Raw genomic sequence first — 26,054 nt, forward strand, 5'->3', positions numbered from 1 at the left:
GGCATCACGAGGTATTTAGGATGAAAAGTTCACAAAATAGTACCTGCGAAATCTGCAGCCGGTAGGTTACAGGCTTTAATCACTTGGACTTGAAGAAAGCCAATGTCACTCATATCCCGGAAAGAGTTTCGCAAACTCTAGGGTCAAAGTTAAAATGAAAACACTTACCAACTGTACAGAGAGAAAATCACCAGCTCATCACTCTCATCATGTACAACACTGGTCTGAGCTATAACTATACATTTATCTCATGGCACAGGAAGCTACTGATGCCAATGCTATCTCTCAGAGCAATCCTATTAATCCCATTCTCCACTTATTTCCCTGCAATAAATACATTTTATATGCCCATTAATACCCTCCAAGATTTTCCTCACACCCACCTACACTAGGAGTAATTTATAGCAGCCAATTAACCTACCAACCATTAAGTCTTTGGGATGTGGGAGGAAGCTGGAGCACCCAAGGGAAACCCATGCAGCTGCAGCGACAAAGTGCAGACTCCACTGGAGGTCAGAATCAACTCAGGTCGCAAGAGTTGTGATACATCTTCACTACCTGCAGCACCACTGTGCTGCCCGATGACAAGAGTTTCCCCGGGAACTCTCCTGCTCTCCTACTGTTAGTTCAGAGCAAATGAAGGCCTGAGGAAAATTTTGGACAAAGATACAATCTTCAGAATAGCACCTGTTTTCCCCCTCTCATGCCAACTGTGTTTAGTGGAGCCAAGATCACTGGGCTTAAATTATGATGGGTTGCCAATTCACTTTGCATTACTGACAAAGACTAACTTCATCCCCAAGGTTTCCGCCACTGAAAATTTTTTGATGTGAACACGAGTTTTTGAGAGAAAGTTTGATTCATCACAAAATTTAATAATTGCCAATAAACTTGGCCTTTAATGAAGTTATTGTATGGAAAATAAGGTTCAAACATTCTTTCAACAAATTGGTTTTGAGCTAATCTTACGTTTAGGTTTGAAAGCACAAGTAACCCAATTCTTACTCATAGAAGAGGCCAAAATGGACAGCTTCTTTAACCCATTTCAAACTGTGCCATTACTTACATATCTCTTAAGGATCTGCTGTCTCTCAGTCGGATCATCCAGCAGGCTGACACATGGGTCAGAGATGGAGACTCCACTACAAGCTGCAAACATGACCTGTAAAACCACTGATCCTTGTCCGTTCTCCAGCATGAGTTCCAAATGGTTGTTATGTCCCTTGGGCAACGTCAACAGGTCAACCTTGCATCTGAAATATTTGATGAGGATATAAACATCTAATAAACTGGAAGCAAGTTCAAAATTTGCAGATCATTTATGTACATACTACTACTGTAAATCTAGGTTGAGATAAATGAAAATAACTCGTGAGTGGTCTCCTACATAAAACTTGTGATCCAAATTTTCAGGAAAGTTGAAATTTTGTGAATGAATTGAACACCATCATCTCTCCCATACTTGGGAGGAACAAGAGAGGGTCATTCAACCTTTGTCTGTTCAAGAGAAGGAGCAGACTGGGTTTCACAAACACACAGGAGTAGAGTTTCTGCTTCCTTTTGTTAGTTACATCAGTGAGTGGAATTGGTTGATCAAGTGGGGGGAAAACAATAGGGAGAAATTTAGAGATGAATTCAAAACCATTTGTTTTCTGTAATTGTTTATCCTGATTTATGATTCAATTTGCCCAGCTCTGGCCCTCCCACCAATTCTGCCCATCATGCTACTTCAGGATGTCTCTCCAAATTGTACTCAATTTTAGGAATGTTTTAAAAGCCTACCTTTGTTTGCAAGATTTCAACTTCCATGGAAGTTTGAGTCACAAGCTCCTAGCAGGGAAGTGCTTGAATGAACTTACAATTCAAACTTTCATGAAAGCCCCTACTTGTCAACGGCAAGGATCGGTTGTGAAGTGCTTCAAGTACAGGGTTCCAGAATTGAAATGGTCTTCTTCGGCAGGTGGTCCCTCGGCATTGTGGATGACCTACTTCTGCTCTGGGTTTGTGGGTTCTGAAGAGGCTATTGAGGCCATTGTGGGAACTGCAGAATCTTTCATAATGAGGAAGGTGGTGGCTGATAAAGTGAGTGGGTAGTTTGAAAGGTGGAGCACTCCTTCCACCACTTACAGTACATGCATGTGCAACAGATGTATGAACTCAAGGTTTTCAGTACAATTCCAGGTAGCCCATGACCACCCAGTGTAGAAGGATTCTCCCAGGAGTCAGTGTGGATGTTGCATGTGGCAGAGAATGAAAGGAGGCACACCAAGATGACTTGCATCACAGCTGGACATTCTACCTGGACCTCTGCATCATTAACTGGCACACCACTCAGACATCTCCAAAACACAAGCATCAGAACCAGCAATGGGCTATAATGCAGCAGCCTTAACTCTGACCTGCTGCCCACCCATGAAACAAACACCCTGGAATATGTACTGAATATCTTTCATCTTTCAGGTGCATTATGTCCCAAAGAAATCCAATAGTTTTGTTAGACACAATCTTCTCTGGTAAGACCTCATGGACATAACAACAAAAGAGACAATTCCTGGGTGGTTCATTATTCACCTCTAGTCATTTATTAATTACAAACATCAGGCTAACTGACCGACTAAACCCAGAAACATAATTCTGCCCCCTTTTAATAAGATGGCCTTGCATTTTCTCTTTCCAGTCTGTAGACAATTGCCCTGGTTCCAATAAAATGATGTCAACATGAGATCAATTTTCTTGGTGTGCATGGTACTTTTTGCATTCTCACATCTGTGAGCTCATTTGTAACCTTTAAAGTTCCTTGTCCTTCCCCAGACCTCTCTGGAATTCTTCCTGCTCTCCAGCATCCAAGCCTGAATGTAGACAGATTGTTCAGTCATAGGGAAGGTATTGCAGCCATGTTAATGTTTGCCCTCACCTAGCATCAGGACGTCGAGAAATGACTTCCAAACACTGGCCACTCGAGATAATGTTACACTGGAATCTTTCAGAAGTCCAGCTGTTGCCCTAATTCATTGGCATGTCAAAAATTTACTTGATAAACATTTTCACATTGCTTCATGGTGCAACAATCTTGATTTCCTATTTCAGTTCCTCACCAGTTTCTCTGTCTCCTTAACTCTAGAAGGAGGTTTGTGTCCATCTTTCAATCTATTTACTTTTGAAGAAAGTTTCTGCTTGATATCCACACTGTCTACAAACGATTCCTATAGTGATAGCTAATGTATTCCTAACTTTGTTCCTTATTAAAAGTCTGTCAGCCCAGCTCTTTTAGCTCATCCATCTATTTAAAATTGACAGCTTCTATTGTAGTTGTTCCTTTCTCCTTAGCGAAACTATCCACTGTTATATCCACTGTAAATAAGCTGTTCACAAATGCAACCTCCTCACCCAGACCTGGGTTGTTATGTGACATTACATCTCCCAAACACCATCACACTCCAACTCCTGGAGCTGCTCAGCCAGATGAGAAATGTATTAATCGCCTAATCTATCCTTGATAAACTGAAGTTTAACCATCATGCTTTAGCCTTTCTGCATGCACCCTCTTACTTTTGATAAAGCTCTTGGTCTATTCTCTCGCTGCGACCCCATTTTGTTTTCACTTTAATAAGACTGACCTCAGTTCACAATGTTGCTACCTTGTATCCTAATCCATATTCCTCTCACCCGTTGCCAGATCCTTCTAGCATATAAAAGTTGGAAAACTGTTCCTTTTATTTTTTTTCTCTATCCATGTGGAGCAGTCTGTATGAATTCACAACCCCCAATTCTACACTAATCCTGGGCCAAGTCTCTATAGGTTTCTTCTCCAGCTTAAATCCATGGTAGATTCATGATTATATCTGTAAATCTCCTGATATTTGCACAGGTCCAAGTTATCTGTTACTTCATTCCTGAGTCTATCCTGCTGAGTTTATTCTATGTCTACTTTATAGTAAAGTGATGACGGATTTTGATGGAGTAGTTGCGGAAAGCCAACTGACTTTGGTGGGAGAATTCAGAACTGGGAGGCATAAACTTGTAATTGGGGCTGACTTGTTCAGGAGTGTAATTAAGGAGCACTTCATTCACACACAAAAAATTCATTGAAGTGGTCTCCCCCACCAGGCTGCGGGCTCTTTGGCAAGAGGGGATTTTTGTTGGATATGAAGGAACAATGGAACATTGGAAAGGAAATGGTAGTATGATCAAATGTAATGGTCAATCATGATCTCAACCAGAGCAGAACAGCTCCTTTTCTTGAACTTATTTCCTTACAACATAGAATGAGGTCATTCACAGAGCAATGCATTCCCTCACTAATTTTATATGCAACTTATTCTCCCCAGATTCCCATCAACTTCCCCCCCCCCCCCCCAGATTCACAAGGGACAATGTACAGTGGATAATTAACCTACCAACCTGCATGTCTTTGGGATGTGGGAGGAATCCAGAGGACACAGAGGAAACCCACATGGTCACAGGGGGAATGTGCAAACTCTGCACAGGGAGGGCCAGAGGTCAAGATCGAACCTGAGTTGCTGGATCTATGAGGCAGCAGCTCTGCTAAATGCACCACTTTGCCACCCGTGATTGTGTTTGTCATATTCATGACCATCACCCCCTTACATGTCAACTACAATCTTGTCTATACCCAAAAGATATCAAGCTTCCAACTTTCTGTTCTTTAATATTTGACCACAATACCTTTACTAGAATGATTGCTGGAACCTTATTATTAGTCTACTCTGTTTGGCCCTGTCCCTCATTACTAGTTTAAATTGTTTGCCACTTTCCATTGTATGCTCTCTGGTAGGATGTTGGCTGTGATCCAACTTGGATGAAGGCTGTTTTGTTTGGCCAGCTCCCCCGTGTTCCAGAATGCATCCTAATCTCTCAGAAATGTGAATATTCTAAACCATCCATGGGACAACACACTGAGGAGCCTGGTTTATTTCTTTTTAATCAGTCCAGCAAATAGCAAGCGTAAACCTGAAAGTACTGCTGAAAAATACTTTATATGCATCAAACAAAACCACCACCCTGACACTTTCCATTGTCATTGATTTCTTCAATAATTTCTGGCTCGTTTTCCCCATCTTTCAACGAATTATTCTTATCCTGCTTCACTACATTTCAACACATTATTTGCCTTCTGGTTGCAATTTGCCCAGTCGCTATTATGCATCCACTAAACAAGGACAGATTCCCAGGGTATGTCCTGCTGATTCCCATTTCCTTCTCCTCCTACTCCCCGGCACATGTTCATCTACTTCCTCCCTATGTTTTAATATAGCATTCTCTTGCCTTGCCTCACTCTGCAATGGATGGACATTCCACAAAACATCCTCTTCCCCATGCCCAAGGAAGTCTTCCCAGACTGAATTTCCCATTATACAAAAAAGCACATTTTTCAGTTTCCTCATGCGCATGGGATACCTTGAGAATGTTTGGAGTCATTTTCTCTGCTAATTAGAAGCATTGCCCACCAAAGCATACACAGCATTTGCAAACTTATTGGTCATGAATTTCCTTTCACCATTTTTAATGGATGGCAATCAGTGTTTCAGTGACCTCCCACTTCACATGGATGACAGGTAAGATCCCAATGGAGACACAAGAGATACTGCAAATGCTGGAATCAGAACTGAAGGGTCTCAACCCAAAACATCAAGTGTTTATTTCCCTCCATAGATGCTGCCAGACCTGCTGAGTTCCTCCAGCATTTTGTGTGTGTTGGTAAGATCCCTATTCCCACTCAACTGCAAAGTTCTTTCCTTGATCCTACTGCTTCAATTCAAACTCCTGTTGTACAACCTTGCCTTGTAATACAACAAGCTCCTTCCCTTTTCCCACAGGAATTCCAATGGGAAGAGCATCAGGGAAAATGTGCAAATGACTAACAATGATCACTGGTGCCATTTCACTATATGGTCCCTCAGTGTTACACTGAAGTTACAATTGTTCATTGGTCCAGCCCACAGTGAACACCAGGAATTTTGGGGGTCTCTTTCAACCTTATTGCTTGTAGTAAACTTCCAGATTGGGATTGTGTACCTCAGTAGAAACCACCTCAAATACAATTCCAACAGAACAAAACACTGACGACCTTCAGTTGCCCATTTACTAGAAGGAAAGTTACTCCCCATTGTTCAGTTCTGCTTCCCAACTTTTACATTTTATTTATGTTTATATTCTAGTTGGGTACAGCCTTTTACATAACTTATTTCAGAATAATATTTAATATATTTAAAATTATCTATTGCTGATGAATCTGTAGAAGCTATAATTTGTAGCAATGTATTTTTAGCAAGAAGCTGCTATCATAACCCACTCACTTTAATTTTGAATTAATGTACAATACACAAGTGGGAAGCAATAGAACTCTAGTTTGACAATTCCTCAGTCCTTTTTCCCTTGTTTCTTCTCAAAATGAGCCAACTCCATCCCTGTGTCACCACCAGTTTTTGCCTGGCCTAACAGCTGACTATTCTAGCCACGAGCCTTGCAGGGAAAATGTCTTATGAAATTTGCCCCCATTCCAGGTCTTCAATCGCTTCTTCTTTAGCTTATTCAAACACTTGCTGCCAGCCGTTCATCTCCCCAGCATCAGCACTCCCACATGGGCACACTTCCAATCAGGAGCACATTCTTCAGTCTTGCAACCCAATCTTTAGCACAACCCTGACTTGTTGACACTGCCCCACATCACTCAGTGAGCCCGGTCCACTTACTTGCTCTGTGGAGTTGGGAAGCATTTCACTTGGTTTTTCTCAGCTCAATTCAAGTCCTGAACTATTTCTGACAAAGTGCAGCTGTCACTGACCTCCACATCACCCAGGCAGTGGGTCAACAGGTCAAAGTCAAAGTCGAGTTTATTGTCATATGCACAAGCATATGTGTGCACAGGTGCAATGAAAAGCTTACTTGCAGTAGTATCACAGGCACAGAGCATCATATAAGCAGCATTCACAAGAAAAATATGAATTAAACATAAATTATGCAGTGAACAATGGTTAGTAATTATGATGCAGGTTCAATAGTAATTGGAGGAGTGTTACAGCCTTCAATCCGTGTGGAATCCAAAGATCGCCCAGGATAAATTAAGGTCATTTTTGAGAGATAAAGATATTCCACCAGACCTTTGCTAATGACACCACAGGGAGGAGTTTAGGAACAGAGGACCATTCAGTCCTTGCTACATGCAACAACCTTTGGCCAACCTCCCATCTACCTTACATCCCATCTACCTGCCTTGGTTCCCTAATCTTTAATTGCATTGATGAATAAAAATCTATCAATTGCATTTCTTAAGTGTCAGTCTGTCACACCTAATGCAAAGCAGTTCCTTTACTGCCCCAATAACACCATATAAAAAGTTTTCCCATATTATGTCCTAACCATGAACTGAATACGACCAACCATGCAATACCAATTGCCACTGAATTATAGCCCATTTTATTCTCCTACTGAGAATTTGCATCCACTGGGAACAAGGTTTAAGCTGGCCAACTCATTTCATTCCAGGCCTTCACAAGTATTAAAGGCAGCAAACTGTCATCACATCAGCCTGTACTGGGTTCAAGCACAACTTCCAGAAATGATAATGGCTACATATACAAGCTACTGTGGGGCTCCAAAATTAGATTACTGAGATTTGATACATCTCTGTTTAACTCATCTGATCACTAAGACAAACACCGATCAGGCATACAATCCAGCCAATCTAACACACCCTTCCATAAATTGTCTACCCATTTTAAAGACAATTATGAAAAATTTCAAACATCACAAATGAAAACATGCAGTTCTGCGGACTGAAGAAATTTACATCTGCTGTAGAACAAGGCAAATAATGTTACAGGACATTAAATCATTGTCCTTTTCCTTACACACCCCAAGATTTTTTTTAGACACTGTTTATTGTCCATTTAAAGTAATCAGCTTGCTATGATCTTCCCTTTTCTGCCATTTCAGATTTATGCGGGTGATCAGCAGGAAAGTTCTCCTGCTGTGCTTAACCAGAATGAATAAAAACAGATTACCACACAACCCCAGTGTTTACAAATTGGTTGCCACCTTTTATCATGACTGCACTGACTCCAATTTTACATTATAGGCCGGTAAGCAATGTGGGACAAAGAGAGAAGAATCTCTTTATGGACATTTTGGTGTGTACAATCATTTATTTATCAACATCAATTTTTAAAGTAAAATGATGTGACACTTTGGTTGTGGATGCTCAATTAACCGTGAACAAGGCCAAGGTCAATAGATACAGACAATACTGGAATCACTAGGTTTGTCAAGCAGCATCTAGGGAAATTGAAAGAGAGTTAACAATTCAGAACTGAACTAGGAAAGAGAAAACAAGTTAGCTTTCAGTAGCAGAGAAGGTGAGAGGGGATGAATTGGACAAAGGGATTATCTCCGATTAAGATTGAAAATTTTGATTTTCCAGATCAACAGATTTCTGGGCATTAATCACATCTACATCTAACAAAAGACTCAAGAGTTTGCTCTCGTGTCTCCAAAGCTTGAATGTAATAGAATGATCTGGGTACTCAAAGTAATGAGCAGGGGACAAGTGCATACTGTCTGAAATATTTCAGCTATCTTCTCAGTGGAATATGCAATGGAAGTACAGGCAAAGCATTTGAGGGAGGCTTTATTGTTGAAAGGATGATCTCACTAAGTCACTCATGACTCAGAGAGGGATTGACAGGGTAGATGGAAAGAAGCTATTTTCACAGGATGGAGAACTAGGGTGCACAGCCTCAGGATAAGGGGTTGGCCATTTAGGAGGAGAAATTTCTTTATGCCGAGGGTTTTCAATGTTTGGAAAGCTCTCCCCCAGAGGGGGATGTCAACTACATTCAAAGCCAAGAGCAATAGATCTTTGGACTCTATGTGTGTCCTGTTTATATGGACTGGGCAGTAAGTGGAAGAGGCACAGGGTCACCTTCATCTCACTGAAAGGGACACAAGTTCAAAGGGGCTCTCCACCTGCTGCTGATTCCATTCCAGCTTGCATCCTCACCACATCGTTGAAGCCTGACATCTCATTCCAGTAAATCTTCTCTACATCCACTCTAACACTTCTTTATTCTTTCTAAGGTGTGCCTCCTACATCAGGACACAATAAGGTAAGTGTATTTTGTAACACAAAACAACTTAACACCTATCTTTAAAGAGTGAACAGTAAAGAGAGGAAAAGAGAGACATGGGATATCAAAGGAACATAACAAAAAGAAGCAGGAGTAGGCCATTTGTCCCCTTGTGGCTATTCTGCCATTTAATAAGACTGCTGATCTTTAACTTCATTGCCTCTCCCTTGCATGAACCTTCTATTCTTAGAGTCCCTTAATAACTAAAATATCAATCCCAGTCTTGAATATACTGAGTGGTGTAGTCTCCATAGGCCCCTTGAGTAGAGAACTCCAAAAGTTCTGGCCGCAGGTTTATTCTCATCTCTGTCCCAAATGGCCCACCCCTTATTTTAGGACTGTAGCCCATGGTTCTAGACACCCCAGCCAGGGGAAATGTCATCCCTTCCCTGCATCTACCCCACCAAACTCTGGAACTTGCTGCCTCACAACTCCAGTGACCATGAATGAATCCTGACCTCAAGTGCTGTCTAAGTAGAGTTTCCACTGCGGCCATGTGGATTTCCTCTGGGAGCTCTGGCTTCCTCCCACAAACAAGCTGGTTGGGAGATTGATTGACCACTGTAAACTACCCCAACTGTGCAAACAAATGGTAGAATCTCATGGGGAGTAGATGGGAATGTGGGCTAAGTAAAATAGGTTAGGGTAGGACCAGTGTAAAAATGGGTGGTTGGTGGTCAGAGAAGAGATGGTGAGACAAAGAGCCTATTTCTGTGCTGTATCCCTCAATAATTCTATGAAATATGTATGTTTTGATGAGATTACCTCTCATTCTTCTGAACTCTAGAGTATAGGCCCAACCTTAACCCATAAGACAAACCCACCACCACTGGTATCAAATTGCTGAACCGTTGCTGCACTTCTAACACCAAGTATAACCTTCCATAGATCGGGAGACCAGAGCTACTATACACGATAATCCAGGTGCTATTTCACCATGGCCTTTTATAATTCCAATAAGATTTGACAGAGGTACAGTAGAATTTGATTGGGCAGACAGGGAAAAATATTTCCACAGGGGGTCGACTAACCTGATGGTCATGAACACAACACAGTCAGCAATAAATCCAATAAGAATCAACGAGAACTTCAATGCAAGTGAGAGGCTAGAATGTGGAACTCATTATCACTTGGACTGGATGAAGGAAACAGCTTAGAAATAGGAATAAGAAACTAAAATAGTACAAGTGAGGAGATTCAAGACAACATTTTGAAATTGCAATGTGATAAGGTGGATGAGACTCTTGTGAAGCACTAACAATAGCATAGATCTGTTAATACTTATTGCAGTTAAATTCTGATAATTCGGCAACCAATTATTCAAAATTACCGCTGATTCAGCATCTGGCTCAGTACTCAGCAATCGCTACTGGTGAGAAGTCTTCCTGAACTGATCCAATGCCTCTGATGAAGGTACTCCCATAGTGCAGGTGATGTGGAAGTTGCAGGATTTGGACTCAGTGATGACGCAAGACCAGCGATACCTTTTTGAAGTCAGGACAGCATGCAATTTGGAGGGAATTTTCAGGTGATGATGATTCCATGTGCCTGCTGCCCTTCGTGGTGGCAGAGGTCACAGCTTTGGGAGCGCCTATCAGAGTGGCCTGGGCAAAGAACTGCAGTGCATTTTGTAGGTGGTACCTACTGCAGCCATTGTGCACTGGTGCTAGAAGGAATGAATGTTTAGGCGGCAGATGAGGTGCCAATGAAGCAGGCAGCCTTATCCTACACAGTGCAGAGCTTCAAATGTTATTGGAGCTGCTCCTGTTCAGCCAAGTGAAGACGATTTCATCCTTTTCATTCCGCTGCTCTAACAGGTTGCATTCTTTGACTAACTGAAGCCAAGAAGGACGTGGCCAAGTCGGCAGCCTGCAAATAGGAGGAGAGTATGGGCTGTGGGGCAAAGGATATTAAAGGATTTGGTGTGCAGATTGCAATTCCAACACCTGCGCCTTCCCCAGTCTCAGCAGCAGATGTTCCAGTAATGACCAGCAAGGCTGGAACACACTAGTTTACAGGTCCACCAGTGATTCGTTGCTTCTAAGTGAGCCGTGCACCATCTGGTCCTGCAAAGAGGGAGGTGCATCCAACAGCACATGAAGCTCAACACCGTGCGAGACAGTCTGCTTATCAGTACCCTATGTGCCACCCTACACATTGCACTGTGTCTTGCATATAGTGTTCACTATTCTGAATAACATGTTGATGTAAGCTGGCAGCAATGTCGTGTGTGAGAGGGTGTAGTGAATGGTATAAGCCTCTACTTCCTCAGGAGGCTAAAGAAATGTGGATTGTCCCCTTTGACTCTCACCAACTTTTACAGATGCACCATAGAAAGCATCCTATCTGGATGTATCACGGCTTGGTACGGCAAATGCTCTGCCCAGGACCGCAAGAAACTGCAGAGAGTTGTGGACACAGCCCAGCGCAATACGGACACCAGCCACCCCTCCTTGGACTCCGTCTTTACCTCTCGCTATCTTGGTGAAGCAGCTAGCATAATCAAAGACCCCACCCAACCAGGACATTCTCTCTTCTCTCCTCTTCCATTGGGTAGAAGATACAGGAGACCGAAGGCACATACCACCAGACTTAAGGATAGCTTCTACCCCAATGTGATAAGACTATTGAATGGTTCCCTTATACAATGAGATGGACTATGACCTCACGATCTACCTTGTTGTGACCTCGGACCTTATTGCACTGCACTTTCTCTGTAGCTGTGACACTTTACTCTGTACTGTTATTGTTTTTAACTGTACTACTTCAATGCACTCTGTACTAACTCAATGTAACTGCACTGTGTAATGAATTGACCTGTACAATCAGTTTGTAATACAAGCTTTTCACTGTACCTCGGTACAAGTGACAATAATAAACCAATACCAATACCAAGCATCAGGTGCAAGTATTGATTAAGTGCATTTGTTGGCAGGTGAGCAGTTGGGGTGCAGTGAACTCAGTACGATCTGAGGCTACTCGTGTATTGTGGGAGATCGAAGCAGCAGTTAACTTACCTTTATGGCTCATGGAAGGTCATTGAACTTTTTGCATGAATTCACAGCCTTTGAACTTCTATTAATCTCCTAGGACCATGTGCTCCCACTGCCTTTCTGGCATGTGTCTCAGCTCATTGCAGACACAAGATCTCTCTCTGGCTTTCCTCTTCCAGATCAGCATCCAAAAACCCAGGAAATCCCCCCTCTCCCAGCCATAATAAACTGCATGTCCTCTTTAAGAGGCACAGTTTAAGCTATGGGGAGGCTGCCAACCAATGAACAATATGGTTTACTCTGGCTGAAAGCTGCAATTCTTACAAAGTGCAGACAGAATGACGGTGGCCGGCTGCTTGTATTGCATCAGATAGACACGAGTTGATTTGCAGAGGTATTCCCATTTAATCCCCAGCTTTATGTGAACAGAAATTCCCATCCTGTTCCATCAGATATGTATATAGAACAGTATAGCACAGGCCCTTCAGCCCATGATGTTGTGCCAACTAATTGAACCAGTAATTAAATGCCTAACTAAACTAAGCCCTTTTGCCTACACAATGTCCATATCCCTCCATTCTCTGCACATTCATGTGCTTATCTAAGAGCTTCTTAAACACCTCTATCGTATCTGCCTCCACCACCCACCACCCACCACCACCTTCCCCCCCCCCGGCACATTCCAGGCACCCATCACTCTGTATGTAAAAAAAAACTTGCCCCACACATCTCCTTTGAACTTACCCCTTCTCACATTAAATGCATATCCCTCTAGTGTTAGACATTTTGACCCAAGGAAACAGATACTGGCTGTCTATCTATGCTTCTCATAATCTTGTATTACGGTATTTTGTAATAGTACAAATAAAGTGTAAGAAAATATATTTGATGTTAATAGAAGACGTTGTACCCTTACACGCCAAAGCTTTCTTCCTGCTTTAGACCATTCTTCCCACAGACTTCAACTTCCAAAATATTTGTCCTGTCGTTGAAAAGATGGAGATGAAACCTCTCTCTCCATTGAAGGTTTGTGCACTTGTACAAGGCCTGGAGTGACTGAAAGGGACAAAAGTGAATTGGCGTTTAAAAGTGAACAATTCCAAATGCAGAGGTTTAATGATTTCATTCACTCTGGTTGCTGATTTTTAGCAAATGAAACAACTACCAGCTAACTGAATGCCAGGTTGTTTAATACCCAAACCACCAATCTCCAACTTTTTTGGGGGACACCAGCTGTGGTGCACCTTGGATTAACAGAACTTTTGATTAAGGTTAACGTGCAAACTATTGGCACTCTTTAAAATAACAGCTTGCACTGATGTAGCATTTTCTGATTTATTTGCTTGGGATACTCAGCAGGTCAGGCAGCATCTATGGAGAGCGAGACAAGGTTGAGATTTCATCCAAATTGATGAAAATGAGTGATGAACAGTCACAAAAGGATGCTGCCTGACCTGCAAGTGTTTCCAGCATTGTCTGTTTATATTTCAGATTTCCAGCAGCTGCAGTTTTTTGCTTTGTATTTATGTTGCAACCGCTAGATGCCAAGATAAGTCGATGCTTCTCCCAGGAGTGTTAGTTAACAAACTCTGATACCAGCACACAATGAGGTATTAGAACAGGCAACCAAATGCATAGTCGAGGGATAGTTTTTAAGGATTATCTCAAAAGGAAGTGGTTGAATTTAAGAAGTAGAGAGGTTTAGGAAGGGATTTCCAGATATTAAAATCTTGGCAGCTGAAGGCATGCCTGCCAACGGTGAAGCTATTAACTTTGGTGACACAGAAGGCTTCAGAAGGGACATAGAGTTCTGAGGGGGTTGCAGGGCTAAAGTGGGTGACAGGGAGATGCACAGTCTTGGTGGGGTTTGGACACAGGTACAAGAACTTCAAAATCGAGTCAATATCTTTCCCAGATATGGTCAAAGAGAAAAGCAGCAAATATCTGACCATCCTGTTCCCCAAGTGCAGATTACCAGTTGTTTAAAAAGTTTCAGTAACATAGGAATGACACTAGACTTGACCAAATGGCCTGATTGGTTGGTCTCAGCTACAGGAGATAAATAAACAAGAACATTAGCTGCTCTGTTGTGTTCGATGTGAAGACAGGGATGAGAGGAAAGCCAGAATGCTCTGCCTCATTTCTACTCTTGGAAGCAGAACCAAATCAGAGAGAGTCATTTCCAGCCCTCCTACAGTGCACTCGGGGTCATTTCAGAGAGTCGTTTCCAGCCCTCCTACAGTGCACTTGGAGCTTTCCTGAAACTTATTCCTGAAACAGGACAATTTAAGTATTATGAATGGCAGGAAGTTCAGGTATTAAAAAATACAATGGAAGTTGCCCATCTCCAGAGCTTGGTGTTGTTTTACTCTTTTCTGAGCACATCACCTTTAGTTTTCAGGAGTGACTGGATGTTTTCATTAATTGCTCTCTAAACACTAAAAAAAAAATCAGGGCTTAAAATGACATTGTAATTATCATCACAATGCCAGAAATGGAACAGTGCAAACTTTTTAAATCACATCCCTACAGTTTATTAATTTTTTGATATAAGTTAGAAATATAAGTTGAAAGACATAAACAGAAATTCAGGAATACTCGTAGGGTCAGGCAGCAACCGTGAAGAGCAACACATAACTGACATTCCAGATCAACAACCTGCTGTTAGAACTGGAAGTCAGAGATGGGTGAGAGTGAATGATGAGGGAATGGGATGTGGGGCAAAGGGAAGAAAAGGGAAGGTCTGTGATAGGTGGAAGGTAAGACAGATTATGTGACAAAATGGGACAACGGCGCTGGGAAAATAAGGTGCAGTAATGGGATAAGTTAAGCACAAGAGGACATGCAAATGGCACAGGAGAGTCATCATCGACATCTGCAGTGCAATTAAACAAGAGCATGGCTGTGTTGTCTTATTATTGACATGCTGAAGAATTCTGTAGCTGTAACGTGCATGACCAGAAGATGAGAAGTTGTTCCCGGAGCTGCCTTGGAGTGGTGAAGGAGGTTAAAAAATGAAAAGCAACTGGAAGGCCATTTGTGGAAGAGAGTTCTTTCTCCCCCCAGAAAGCAGTCGCCCAATCCACATTTAGATTGGAACTCACACTGTGAGCAGTGAATACTGTACATAACATTGAAGGGTGCACAAGAGCTGTATCACCTAGACAGAGCATTGGGAGTTTGATTGATCTAGACGGAGCATTGGGAGTTTGATTGATCTGGACGGAGCATTGGGAGTTTGATTGATCTAGACGGAGCATTGGGAGTTTGATTGATCTGGACGGAGCATTGGGAGTTTGATTGATCTGGACGGAGCATTGGGAGTTTGATTGATCTAGACGGAGCATTGGGAGTTTGATTGATCTGGACGGAGCATTGGGAGTTTGATTGATCTAGACGGAGCATTGGGAGTTTGATTGATCTGGACGGAGCATTGGGAGTTTGATTGATCTGGACGGAGCATTGGGAGTTTGATTGATCTAGACGGAGCATTGGGAGTTTGATTGATCTGGATGGAGCATTGGGAGTTTGATTGATCTAGACGGAGCATTGGGAGTTTGATTGGTGGGAAGGAAGCAGATTAAATGGTGGGGGATCGGACCTCCTCTGGTTGCATGGGAAGATGCAGCAAGAAGGGGAGGAGGGCTTGCCGTAAGAGGATGACTGGGGTCCCTTCACAATGCAGAGAGGATGGGAGACAAGGTGAGATGAAAATCAAAATAAACTGCAGAAGCTGGAAATTTGAAACTAAAACAAAAAATGCTGGAAACACTCAGCAGGTCAGGCAGCATCCGTGGAAGGAGACAGAGTTAACCTTTCAGATCTGAAACCTTTTTTAAGGTCTGGAAAAGAGGGAAAAGAAGTTAGTTTTCAGCAGCAGAGGAAGCTGGAGGAGTGTTGGCTTGAACAAAGGGAATATCACTGATGGGGTGAGACCAAATGCATTAATGTGGCAGTCAGAAGCACTTCCTCTTCCTTGTCTGCTATGCATTGCTAATGGCTGGGGTGTGTGACATGTGTAGTACAGCTGTCTGCTCTAATGGTGGCACCTGGCTGGACAAGGCAGAAGTGGTGGGGGATGATATATTGACAGTGAAGGCTGACATGTTGGAAACCAGGACAGAGCTCAAGGAGGGAGTGGCAGGGGAATAAGATGCACACAAACAACATCCATCCTTCCCTCCCTTGGCAAAAGACCGGTGGATCCTATTCACTGGGAACTGCCCCTTTTAGATCAAGCCTTCAACTGAGGCTGTCTGGTTAGAAGTGAATGCTCAATTCCCAAGATGAGCAAAAAATCCCCCAACATCCTGCCTTGCACTGAGCTCTCAATCAACATCGAAGAGGCGGAATTCCAACAACCATTCAACGCAAGCCCATTCCCTGCACCGTATTTATCCCATCATGTCATCACCAGTGGTCACTAGATCTCTAGTTACTAGACCTAGCTGATCTAGAATCTGGGCCAGCATTGATTACAGGTCAGGGCGTGAGAGAGTGGTGTAGTATAGTGGAGCGATGAGGTGGGGGGTGGGGGGAGGGAGGTTGGGTCAGGTGGATGGAAGGGGGCAGGCTAGGAGGGTGAGTGGAGAACACCTATGGGTGGACAACCCCTAGGTAGCACCAGGCAAGCAAATTATTTAAAGGGGACCAACCCCAATATGGGGCGTGCCCAGGAAAGCCTCCTTTAAGTTGGAGAGAAATAGACTCCACAGCCACACCAGCAACCTGTTCCTGCTTGCTTGTCACTGGCGACTGGATGAACATACAGAAGTGGCAGCCAGTCTCGGGTTGCATCCCCTTCACTGCCACTGCCTTGTGCCCACACCCAGCCACACATCTGGGCACCAGACGCACTGAAGACTTGGAACAAACATTGTGGATTTGTGACCCATGGGGTGTGTCTCCAAACTTGCAGATTCACAGAGATGAGACTGCATAGGGCCCAAAAACAAGGTACCATGTCATACTTTGGTGCTCATCTAATTGTTATCACGTCTCACTTTGTGGGAGCTTGCTATGAGCATCTTGGCTGCTACCTGCCCTCCGGATACTACAATGCAAAAGATACCTCATTAGCTGCAAAGCCACACACAGTCTTAAAGTGGATTGAGAAGTTGCCACATAAATGCAAGTGTTTTGGCTTAAGTATGCAGAAACATGCTGTTCAAAGTTCAGCCACCTGATTACTCTGCATAAAAAAATAGGTGCAATTAAGATGCAATTCATTGGTTACAAGATCTCCCCATGATGTGAAAGGTGCAACAGCCAGTCTTTGGTTTACAAAAGGAACCCAATCCTAGAAATTATTTCATTCGGCAAAACTTTGTTAATCAAAAAATGGGAGAAATTCATTGTGTCTATTTTGGTAAAGTGTACACCTGAATGGACAGTTGTGTACTATTTGTTTCAGTGCAAAATAGATTCATAAATTGAAGACATGCACCCTCAAAGGGCTAAAGTGATTGTAATGAGCATTTTCAAATCATATGTTCTTAAGTCAAGGAACAGCCGTACACTGCTACGTACCTTGCTTGTGTACTTTTCGTCGCCCAGTCTGAACTTAACGTAACATTCTTCAGCTGCCTTCTCCTGGAGCCCCTTCCCCTCAAACAGGGTAATGCCAACAATCTCGTTCCACAGCTGGCTCTTCCGAAGGGAATCAGACAAGCGGATGTTCTGGATAAAGCCAGCCTTTGGCACCAATCGCAGCCACGGACAGGGCAAGGAAAAAAGATAGATGATTTAGACATTAAAGCAACATGATTCTTAAGTCACAACCAATATGTACAACAGAGTTAGAGATTTTAAAAATAAAACAAAAAGGGGTCTTTCAAATTTGTTTTTGACTTGAAAGGGAAAATGGTATTCACGGGAAGTTGCCTGTTTATTAAGAAAGGCATCTGGGTGAAGTCTCACACAGAAGTGGAGGGGAACAGAAATGCACAGAAGTCAAATGACCATGGCTACAGATTCACTGTGATTTGTTTAAAAACTGCAGATATTAACCTGGTGAGGAGATGCATTAACTTACTTATTGCAACACAGAAAGAGACCATTTGGCTCATAAGATCCATGCCAGATGCCAACAGAGCAATTCCATCCCCCTAGAAGAAGGGTCCTGAGGAAGGGTCCTGACCCGAAACGTTGACCGCCTGCTTTTCTCGACGGATGCTGCCTGGCCTGCTGTGTTCCTCCAGCATCATCATGTTTTTCATCTAGATTCCAGCATCTGCAGTCCTTTGTTTCTCTAGTTCCATCCCCTTCTCACTTCCCTGCACCCTGCTCACATGCCATCAACTCTCCTTTGATTCTCTTCGCCACTCACCTGCGCCAGGGGTAATTTACAGCGGCCAATTAACCTACCAGCACTTCTTGTTAAAGAGACGTGGGAGGAAACCACAGCACCTGGGAGAAATCCACAGGAAGAATATGCAAGCTCCACACAGACAGCACCGGAGATCAGGATCGAACTGGGTCACTGGAGCAGGGAGGCAGCAGCACTAATGCTGCACTACTGCCCAGTAAAGGTGAAGGAACAAGGCACGGATCTGATATCAGAAAGGTAAAGCTGCCGCAGAGAATGGAACAAGTTGAACCCACTGATAAACATGAGTATTCCTGCTTTTCATTACATTATCCTGAGTGCAGTGAGAGGTTTTCCAGAAGATTCTTGATCTTGAGCATTTGACTTTTTTTATATGAGCAGTTGCAAAGCACACTTTCTGAGATTGGGAAACTTGAAGTACTTTCAAAACCCGGTCGCTATTGCAATGCTAGCAACAGGACTGCTGGTGACTACACAGCAAGCTCCCACAAAACTGTAACAAGCGGATAATCAGTTTTTAGTAAGGGATAACTGTTGGCCAGGATACCAAATCCACTTGCCCGTCTTCAAAATGCTGGGGGTTTTTTGAATCCACCTGAGCAGTAGGCAGGGCCTCATCAGAAAGACAGCACCTTCAAAAGTGCCGCACTCCCTCAGTACTTCAGTAGGGCTATGAGCGAGACACTGTGCTCGGTTTTCTGGTGTGGGAGTTGAGCTGATTGCTTCCTTTCTTTAGACAAGTATGTTGGGTATGGTACAGGGTAAACACGTGTAGAAACTGCAGGGACAAAAGGGAAGGAACAAACTACTGGCAAATCAACAAAAGTCATACAATAAAAAAAACAGAAAATCCTCTAAACACTCAGGTCAGGCAGCATCTGTGGAAACAGAAACGGTTAACATTTCAGGCCCGAGAACTCAAAAGGTCATAATGTGACTGCCAACCAGCTACTGTGACGAGCTGACCTGGAGGAGAGGACACTGCCAACGAAAGGCCTTCCTCCAACACAAGAGCACGATTCCCAGGGAAGGGATTCTCTTCAGACCTAAAGCCCTGGGCCATTCCCAGGGTTAAGCTTCAAAGTGCCGGGAACTGTTCCCTCCAGCGTAGGAGAGCACTTGTGGATTTATATTTTAGCAAGGGGAGAGCTACTTTTCAAAACAGGATCAAAGGATCCCACTGAGGCCTGGTATTCACTTAAGATGAATAGCAGCACTTCTTTTGAAATATGTCAAAAGAAATCTACACCCTGGTATGTCTAATTTTTAAATTGAATGTTTATCTTGGAAGTGACTTCTATCTGGTTGGTTCAAGAGTCTACTCCTCTCGGCCCTATAATGCCTGTGAAAGTGGACTCCAAAGCTTTCTATTAACGGGGCTAGGGTGCACAGGACAGGGGGAGGGCTGGAGGGGAGATTGCTTCCATATGTCGGAACTATACGAGAGAGGGGAATGTGGGCAAAGTCAGGCCCAGCCAGTCAACACACCAGTTACATCTATTGACAGACTTGTTGCTATGGTCGCACATCTGCTTTATTGCTGCTGATTCTGGGAAATGTCGACCCGCTCTCATCTCAGAGAAAGGCAACCAAGTCCCCACCCTCCCGGCCCCTAACCTCCTCCCCCATCACATAACCCATCTTGAGATTCTTTGAAGGCCTTCGGGGTATTCTAATTTCTCAAGAGTGAAACTTAGAACAAAACAACCTTGAAATACACCAGAGAGCCATCCGGGGCCAATCATCTAAAGCAACGTTTGGCCAGGGAGCGATAGTTTCCAGCGCCCTTTGATAGTCGGAAGACAAGAGGCTCATTTTTACATTTGAGAAGATACAGGTGACATTTTTAATGGCAATGACCTCGTTTAGTGAGGCCTCAAATAACCTTCATACAATCTCAGCTGGAGATCAGTCAATGAGCATGAGAGTGTACAAAACAGGGTCCAATGCATTCCGCCTTTGGGAGCTGGGGAAGTTAAACCTCGGCTCTCTCACCACAGCATACAATTTATAATGATAACTGCAGTCAGATTCCCAGAGTAACATTTCCCTTCATTTTAATCAATTGAGCATTAGGTGCATCATTTTGCGATCTCCCCTCGCATATGTATGTTTTTAAATTAACACGAGTAACTTTCCATCTTGGAAAATACAAGGGAAATTAAGTACTTGTCAAGAACATGCAGAAAAAATTCTATCGAGAGTTACTGGCCTAACTGCTGTCAGAGTATAAAACAGCAGAACTGTTTGGAGGAGGATATTTACACATGTTTAAATCATTAGGAAAGGCACAGTGTTTATTTATCTACACTGTAAAACTTTCCTCAACCCTCTTTGGAATTTTAGCAGGCAGTGTATTTATTTGACCTTGCTGAAATTGCAAATGGATGCACCATTTGGGCACCAATGGAGTGCAGCGAAGCACATGAACTAGGCCTCTTTTTGAAGCAGTGAAGGGCCCAAAACAGCTTCAAACTCAAGAATTTTTTTTTTAAGCAACTTTCTGAAAATGAACCAGAGCAGGATTGGGCCTCGGCAGAACCTATTGTACAGCTAAATTGTGATTTTAAAAGCTGATATACTGCAATCAAATGTGTACAGAAGCACCAATCCTATTAAGGGCATTCAAACTCCAAAGCCAACAATTTTAGCCTGGCGATATCTGTGGAACATCATGCCAGTGAAATGTGGTCTCATTTTCTTCAGCATCCAAATCTGCTGGACAGTAGTGTCCTTGTTATAAATGCAAATCTCTTTATATTGTTGACTACTGCAGTCCAGACAATTTTCAAAACAAAACCTGTTAGTCTGACATATAATGTCTTAAAATGCCTTGTCGTGGTAACTGTGGCACTGTTCTTCTGACAGAGTTGATCCCAAGTCGAAGAAAGGGAGAAGAAACCCATCCCTTTGGCTCCACAGATGCTGCATGACGTGCCGAGTTCTTTGTTTTTTGACATCTGCACTGCTCTAAAACTTCTTCTGCTTCTGATTTTGTTGCTAATATCTTTACAAGTTCACATACTATGACAAATTAAGTGCACCACCTAAATTAATGTCTAATAGCTATAATACAGCAAAAATATTTTTTTGTGAAAACCAGTTCAGCCTTTGGAGAACAGATTTTTCTTTCCTTTTTAAGTTACAATTTGTATGATTTGCTAATTAGTGGCCTGTCAGAGTGCTTTAAACAATTATACCTGGTGTGTTAAATTGAAAACTAAAATGGAAAATAAAGTGCTTGATACAAAGCCACAGGGATCCTCAATCTTTAAGCACTCTCTTAAGATAATCATGCATTTGTCATGGTTAAAGCTTTACAAAATAAGAGAATTGCAAAAGAAGGCGTGAAGCAGCAGCCACAAATAATGAAACTAATGTGGATTTTGTTCAAAATTATAATTAATATTTATTGGCTGAACAATAATTTTTGACGTTTAGATCACTGAATACTGGTTCAACACCACCCCCTAGTGTTCCTGTGCTGACACTGACAGTGCAGAACGGCCAGACCACAGCAGGGCCGGAGCTCTCGGACTCTCTGCTAATGGTCACAGTGAAGCTGCTGTGCTGGAAATGTGGTGGAACTCAACACCTTCAACTTGCACTGGAGCAGAAATTACTTTCTAAAATCTCACAAACAAGGAGTAACTGTAACCTAAAATATAATATTAAATTGCAATGGTTACAGAGGGCAGCACAGTGGCACAGCTAGCAGAACAGCTGCTCCAGAAACCCAGGTTCAATCCTGACTTCTGCTGCTATCTGTGTGGAGTTTGCATGTTCTCCCTATGATCTCCTGGTATCCTGCAGGTACTCTGGTTTACTCCCACATCCCAAAGATGTGGGAGTTGGTAAGTTAATTGGCTGCTGTATAGATTACCTCTAGTGTATACATGAGGGGTCGAAAGGAGCGGGGAGAGGGAAGTTGATGAGAATGTGGGTAGAATAAAAATGGGATTAATGTAGGATTAGTGTAAATGGATGCTTGATGGTTGGTGCAGACTCAATAGGCGGAAGGCCCTGTTTCTATGCTGTATGTCTCCATGACTACAAATATACAAATATCCACAGTCTCCAGGCTGCACCCCACATCTCCACACCATCCTGTTCCAATGTTCTTCTCATCTCCTCTCAAGCTATACCAAATAGAATGTGTGAATTGTCCCAAACTGCAGCTCGATATCCATTTAAACCACCCGCTCCTCTCACCCTCCGCCCAATGCCTCCCTAATCCATGCAGTGTTCCGGCTTCCCACAGATCCATCCCAAGATTCCAGGCATAAATCACTCAACGTTCCTAGATTCTACTTCATCTCTACCACATGGAGATGGTCATTGCTGGCACTCCGGTGATACAAATATTCCTTGCCAATTATCAATCCTTGCAGTCTTGAACTGTTCCATTTGCTGTGTCGTGACTGGAATTGAACACTGCAGTCATTGATAAACATCCTTAATTCCTACTTCATGATGGAAGGAAAGACACTGATAAAACAGCTGAATATAGATAGGCTGAGGACACTGCCACAACCTACTCCTTCAGCAATGTCCTTGATTTGGGACGGTTGGCCTCTTATAACTACATACATCTTCCTTTGCATAAGGTACAACTCTAGTCACTGGAGTGGTTTTCCTCTGATGCCCACTGACCTCAGTTTTATTGGGGCTCCTTGATGCTATATTCCATCTAATGTTATCAAGAGAGCAGTCAATACTCAATTCAACTCTAGGATTCAGCTCTTTGGCAGGCACGGTAGTGTAGCGGTTAGCGTAACACTATTACAGCACCAGCAACCCGGGTTCAATTCCAGCCACTGTCAGTAAGGAGTTTGTACGTTCTCCCCGTGTCTGCGTGGGTTTCCTCCGGGTGCTCCGGTTTCCTCCCACATTCCAAAGACGTACGGGTTAGGAAGCTGTGAGCATGCTATGTTGGCACCGGAAGCATGGCAACACTTGTGGACTGCCCCCAGAACATTTTACCCAAAGATGCAGTACACTGTGTGTTTCGATGTACATGTGACTAACAAAGAAATCTTATCTTATCATTGGTAATGTTTGGACTAGGGCTATGATTAGGTCTGGAACTGAATGGTCCTGGCAAAATCCATACTAGGCATCAGTGAGCAGGTTATTGATGAGTAAATGTCACTTGATAGAATTGTCAGTGATGGTTTTCATCACTTTGCTGTTGAGTGAGAGTAGACTGATTGGTTGGTAATTAGCTCGACTGAAATTGTCCGGCATTTATGAACAGGACACATCCAGTCAAGTTTTCACATTGTCATGTGTTGTAACTGCACAGGAATTGCTTAGATAGAGGTGTAGCTGGTTCTGGAGCAGCTCTTCAGTTCTACAGTTGGGAGATTGGTGTGAACAAGAACAAGTATCTATCAGCTGTGTCTTACAACTTTTGGAGTGAATCGAATTGGCTGCAGACAGGTCTCTGTACTGGTGAGACCTGAAGTCAATGGTGGATCATCCACTAGGCACTTCTGGGTGAACATGAATGGTTCAGCCTTGTGTTTGGCAGTCTCATGCTGGACCCTGCCATCAATCAAGATCAAATGTTAATGGGGCCTCCTCCTCCAGTTGGCTGTTCAATTGTCCACCGCCATTCACCACCAGGATTGCAGCACTTTGATCTAGTTTCATTGCGAGATGACTCAGCTCGGTCTACTGCACGCCACTTGTGCAGTTCAGCACACACGTAGACCTGTGTTGCAGCTTCCCAAGGTTGGTACCTCATTTTTAGATGCTTCTGTTGCCGCACTCCAGGGTTGATAGTAATGGCAGAGTGAGGGATGTGCTGGCCGTGAGGTTACAGACTGTGATGAGGTACATTTCTGCTGCTGCTGGCAGTTGGCAGCACCTCAGATCTGTTCAGTCTATCCCATTTAGCACCACAGTGGTGTTACATGATGGAGGTGACCCCCGTCTGAACATGGGACTTTGCCTCCACAAGGACTGTATGTCACCAACAAGCAGATTGGCCAGGGCGAGGTCAGTTTGGTTTATGCCTCGTGTCGCTTTGTTCACAAGCTACTCCAGACCCCATCGTTCAGGACCTGACCAGCTAGGGTGGGCGAGGACCAGGCGTGGGGTTGGGGCAAGGGAATTAAATTGGGAGGAGGTTCCTGTGGGAGTATTAACTCTGGCCCAGATCAGGTGGCCAGTTCTGTGCAGTTTTGCATCACTCAATGTCACCTCACCTTTCCCCAGTTCACAACCTTTTGTCTGCACTCTTCCACTCTGACCTTCTGAACATACTCCTCTCCCTTAGCAGCGTCACTCATGGCAGGGGCTTCAGAAGATCCCTAGCTCAACACTACCCCATCCCCCAGCTGGTGGTCCTCCCCTACCAGACCAGCCAAGTTGTCAGTCACCTCCACAACTCCCATTGATCAGTACCTCACCTTCTGCAATGTACAACCCAAGAGCAGTTAACTTGAGCAGAGCCAAACATGATAAGCCACTGTTACACTGCTATTTTTGCCATTAAGACCATCATGCATGTTTTGCTATTTAAGAAGATCACAGCTGATATTTTACCTCAGTGTTACGGCGGTAATGTAACGATTAGCGTAACGCTATTACTGCGCCAGTTACCCGGGTTAAATTCCGACCGCTGTCTGTAAGGGGTTTGTACGTTCTCCCCGTGTCTGCGTAGGGTTTCTCTGGGTGCTCCGGTTTCCTCCCACATTCCAAAGACATACGGGTAAGGAAATTGTGGGCATGCTATGTTGGCACCAGAAGAGTGGCAACACTTGCGGGCTGCCCCCAGAACACTCTACACAAAAGATGCATTGCACTGTGTGTTTCGATGTACATGTGACTAATAAATAAATATCTAATATCTAACCCAGTATTCCTTATTTCCATAATATCCAAAAATCTATCAATCTTTACTTTTAATACAACTCAGAGACTGAGACTCCACAGCCCTCTTGGGTAGAGAATTCCAAAGATTCTCTAGCCTCTAGCTACAGAAATTTCTTCCCATCCTTGCCCTGAATGCTGGTACCAACATTGCTAATTCTATACATCCCCTGCCAGGGGTAAGATTAGCTCCGTATCTTTTCTGTCAAGCTCTGTACATTTCAGCAAGATCACTTTTAATTCTCCACAGCTTTAGAGAGTGTAGGCACAGTATGCTTAACCTCTCCTATGACCAAGCTGGTGAATCTTCATTGCAGTTCTCTTTCACAAATACATCCTTCCTTGCATAGAGAGTCAAGGCTTGTACACAATATTCCAGAGGCAGTCTCAGCAGGGCCTTTTATAATTGGAACAAGACATTTCTCTACTCCTGCACTCAAGTCCTCTTGCAATTATGGCCAAATGCTTGTATGTTAATTTTCAGTGATTCGTGTACAAGGACACCCAGGTCCCTCTGAACACCAACACCTTTCAATCTCTCAGCATTTAAAAAAGACTCTGCCTTTCTATACCTTTTTTAAAAATAAAAGATGGCCTTGCACATTTCCACATTATTTTCCATCTGCCACGCCTATACCCATTCACTTAGCCTGTCTGTATCCTTCTGATGCCTCTGTACACCCTCATTACTACCAACGTTGACACATA

The 26,054-nt window shown here is 43.3% G+C and overlaps 1 protein-coding gene across 4 annotated transcripts in view; it reads right to left on the reverse strand.

Annotated features, from left to right (window-relative positions):
* LOC127583941 (multiple C2 and transmembrane domain-containing protein 2-like) overlaps positions 1–26,054 on the reverse strand; it is a 328,587-nt gene that overhangs the window by 136,125 nt on the left and 166,408 nt on the right. For all 4 annotated transcript variants that reach the window (XR_007958316.1, XM_052040378.1, XM_052040377.1 and 1 more), the window contains exons 9-12: positions 17,669–17,833; positions 13,056–13,195; positions 1,067–1,253; positions 44–137 (exon numbers count right to left, since the gene is read on the reverse strand). Coding sequence is in view for 3 of the 4 variants with exons in the window: in XM_052040378.1 (XP_051896338.1) it covers positions 44–137; positions 1,067–1,253; positions 13,056–13,195; positions 17,669–17,833 (586 nt within the window). In the remaining variant the exon portion in view is untranslated. The remainder of the gene's footprint in view (positions 1–43; positions 138–1,066; positions 1,254–13,055; positions 13,196–17,668; positions 17,834–26,054) is intronic.

This window comes from Pristis pectinata, chromosome 28 (genome assembly GCF_009764475.1).
Source record: "Pristis pectinata isolate sPriPec2 chromosome 28, sPriPec2.1.pri, whole genome shotgun sequence".
Classification (NCBI taxonomy): Eukaryota; Metazoa; Chordata; class Chondrichthyes; order Rhinopristiformes; family Pristidae; genus Pristis; species Pristis pectinata.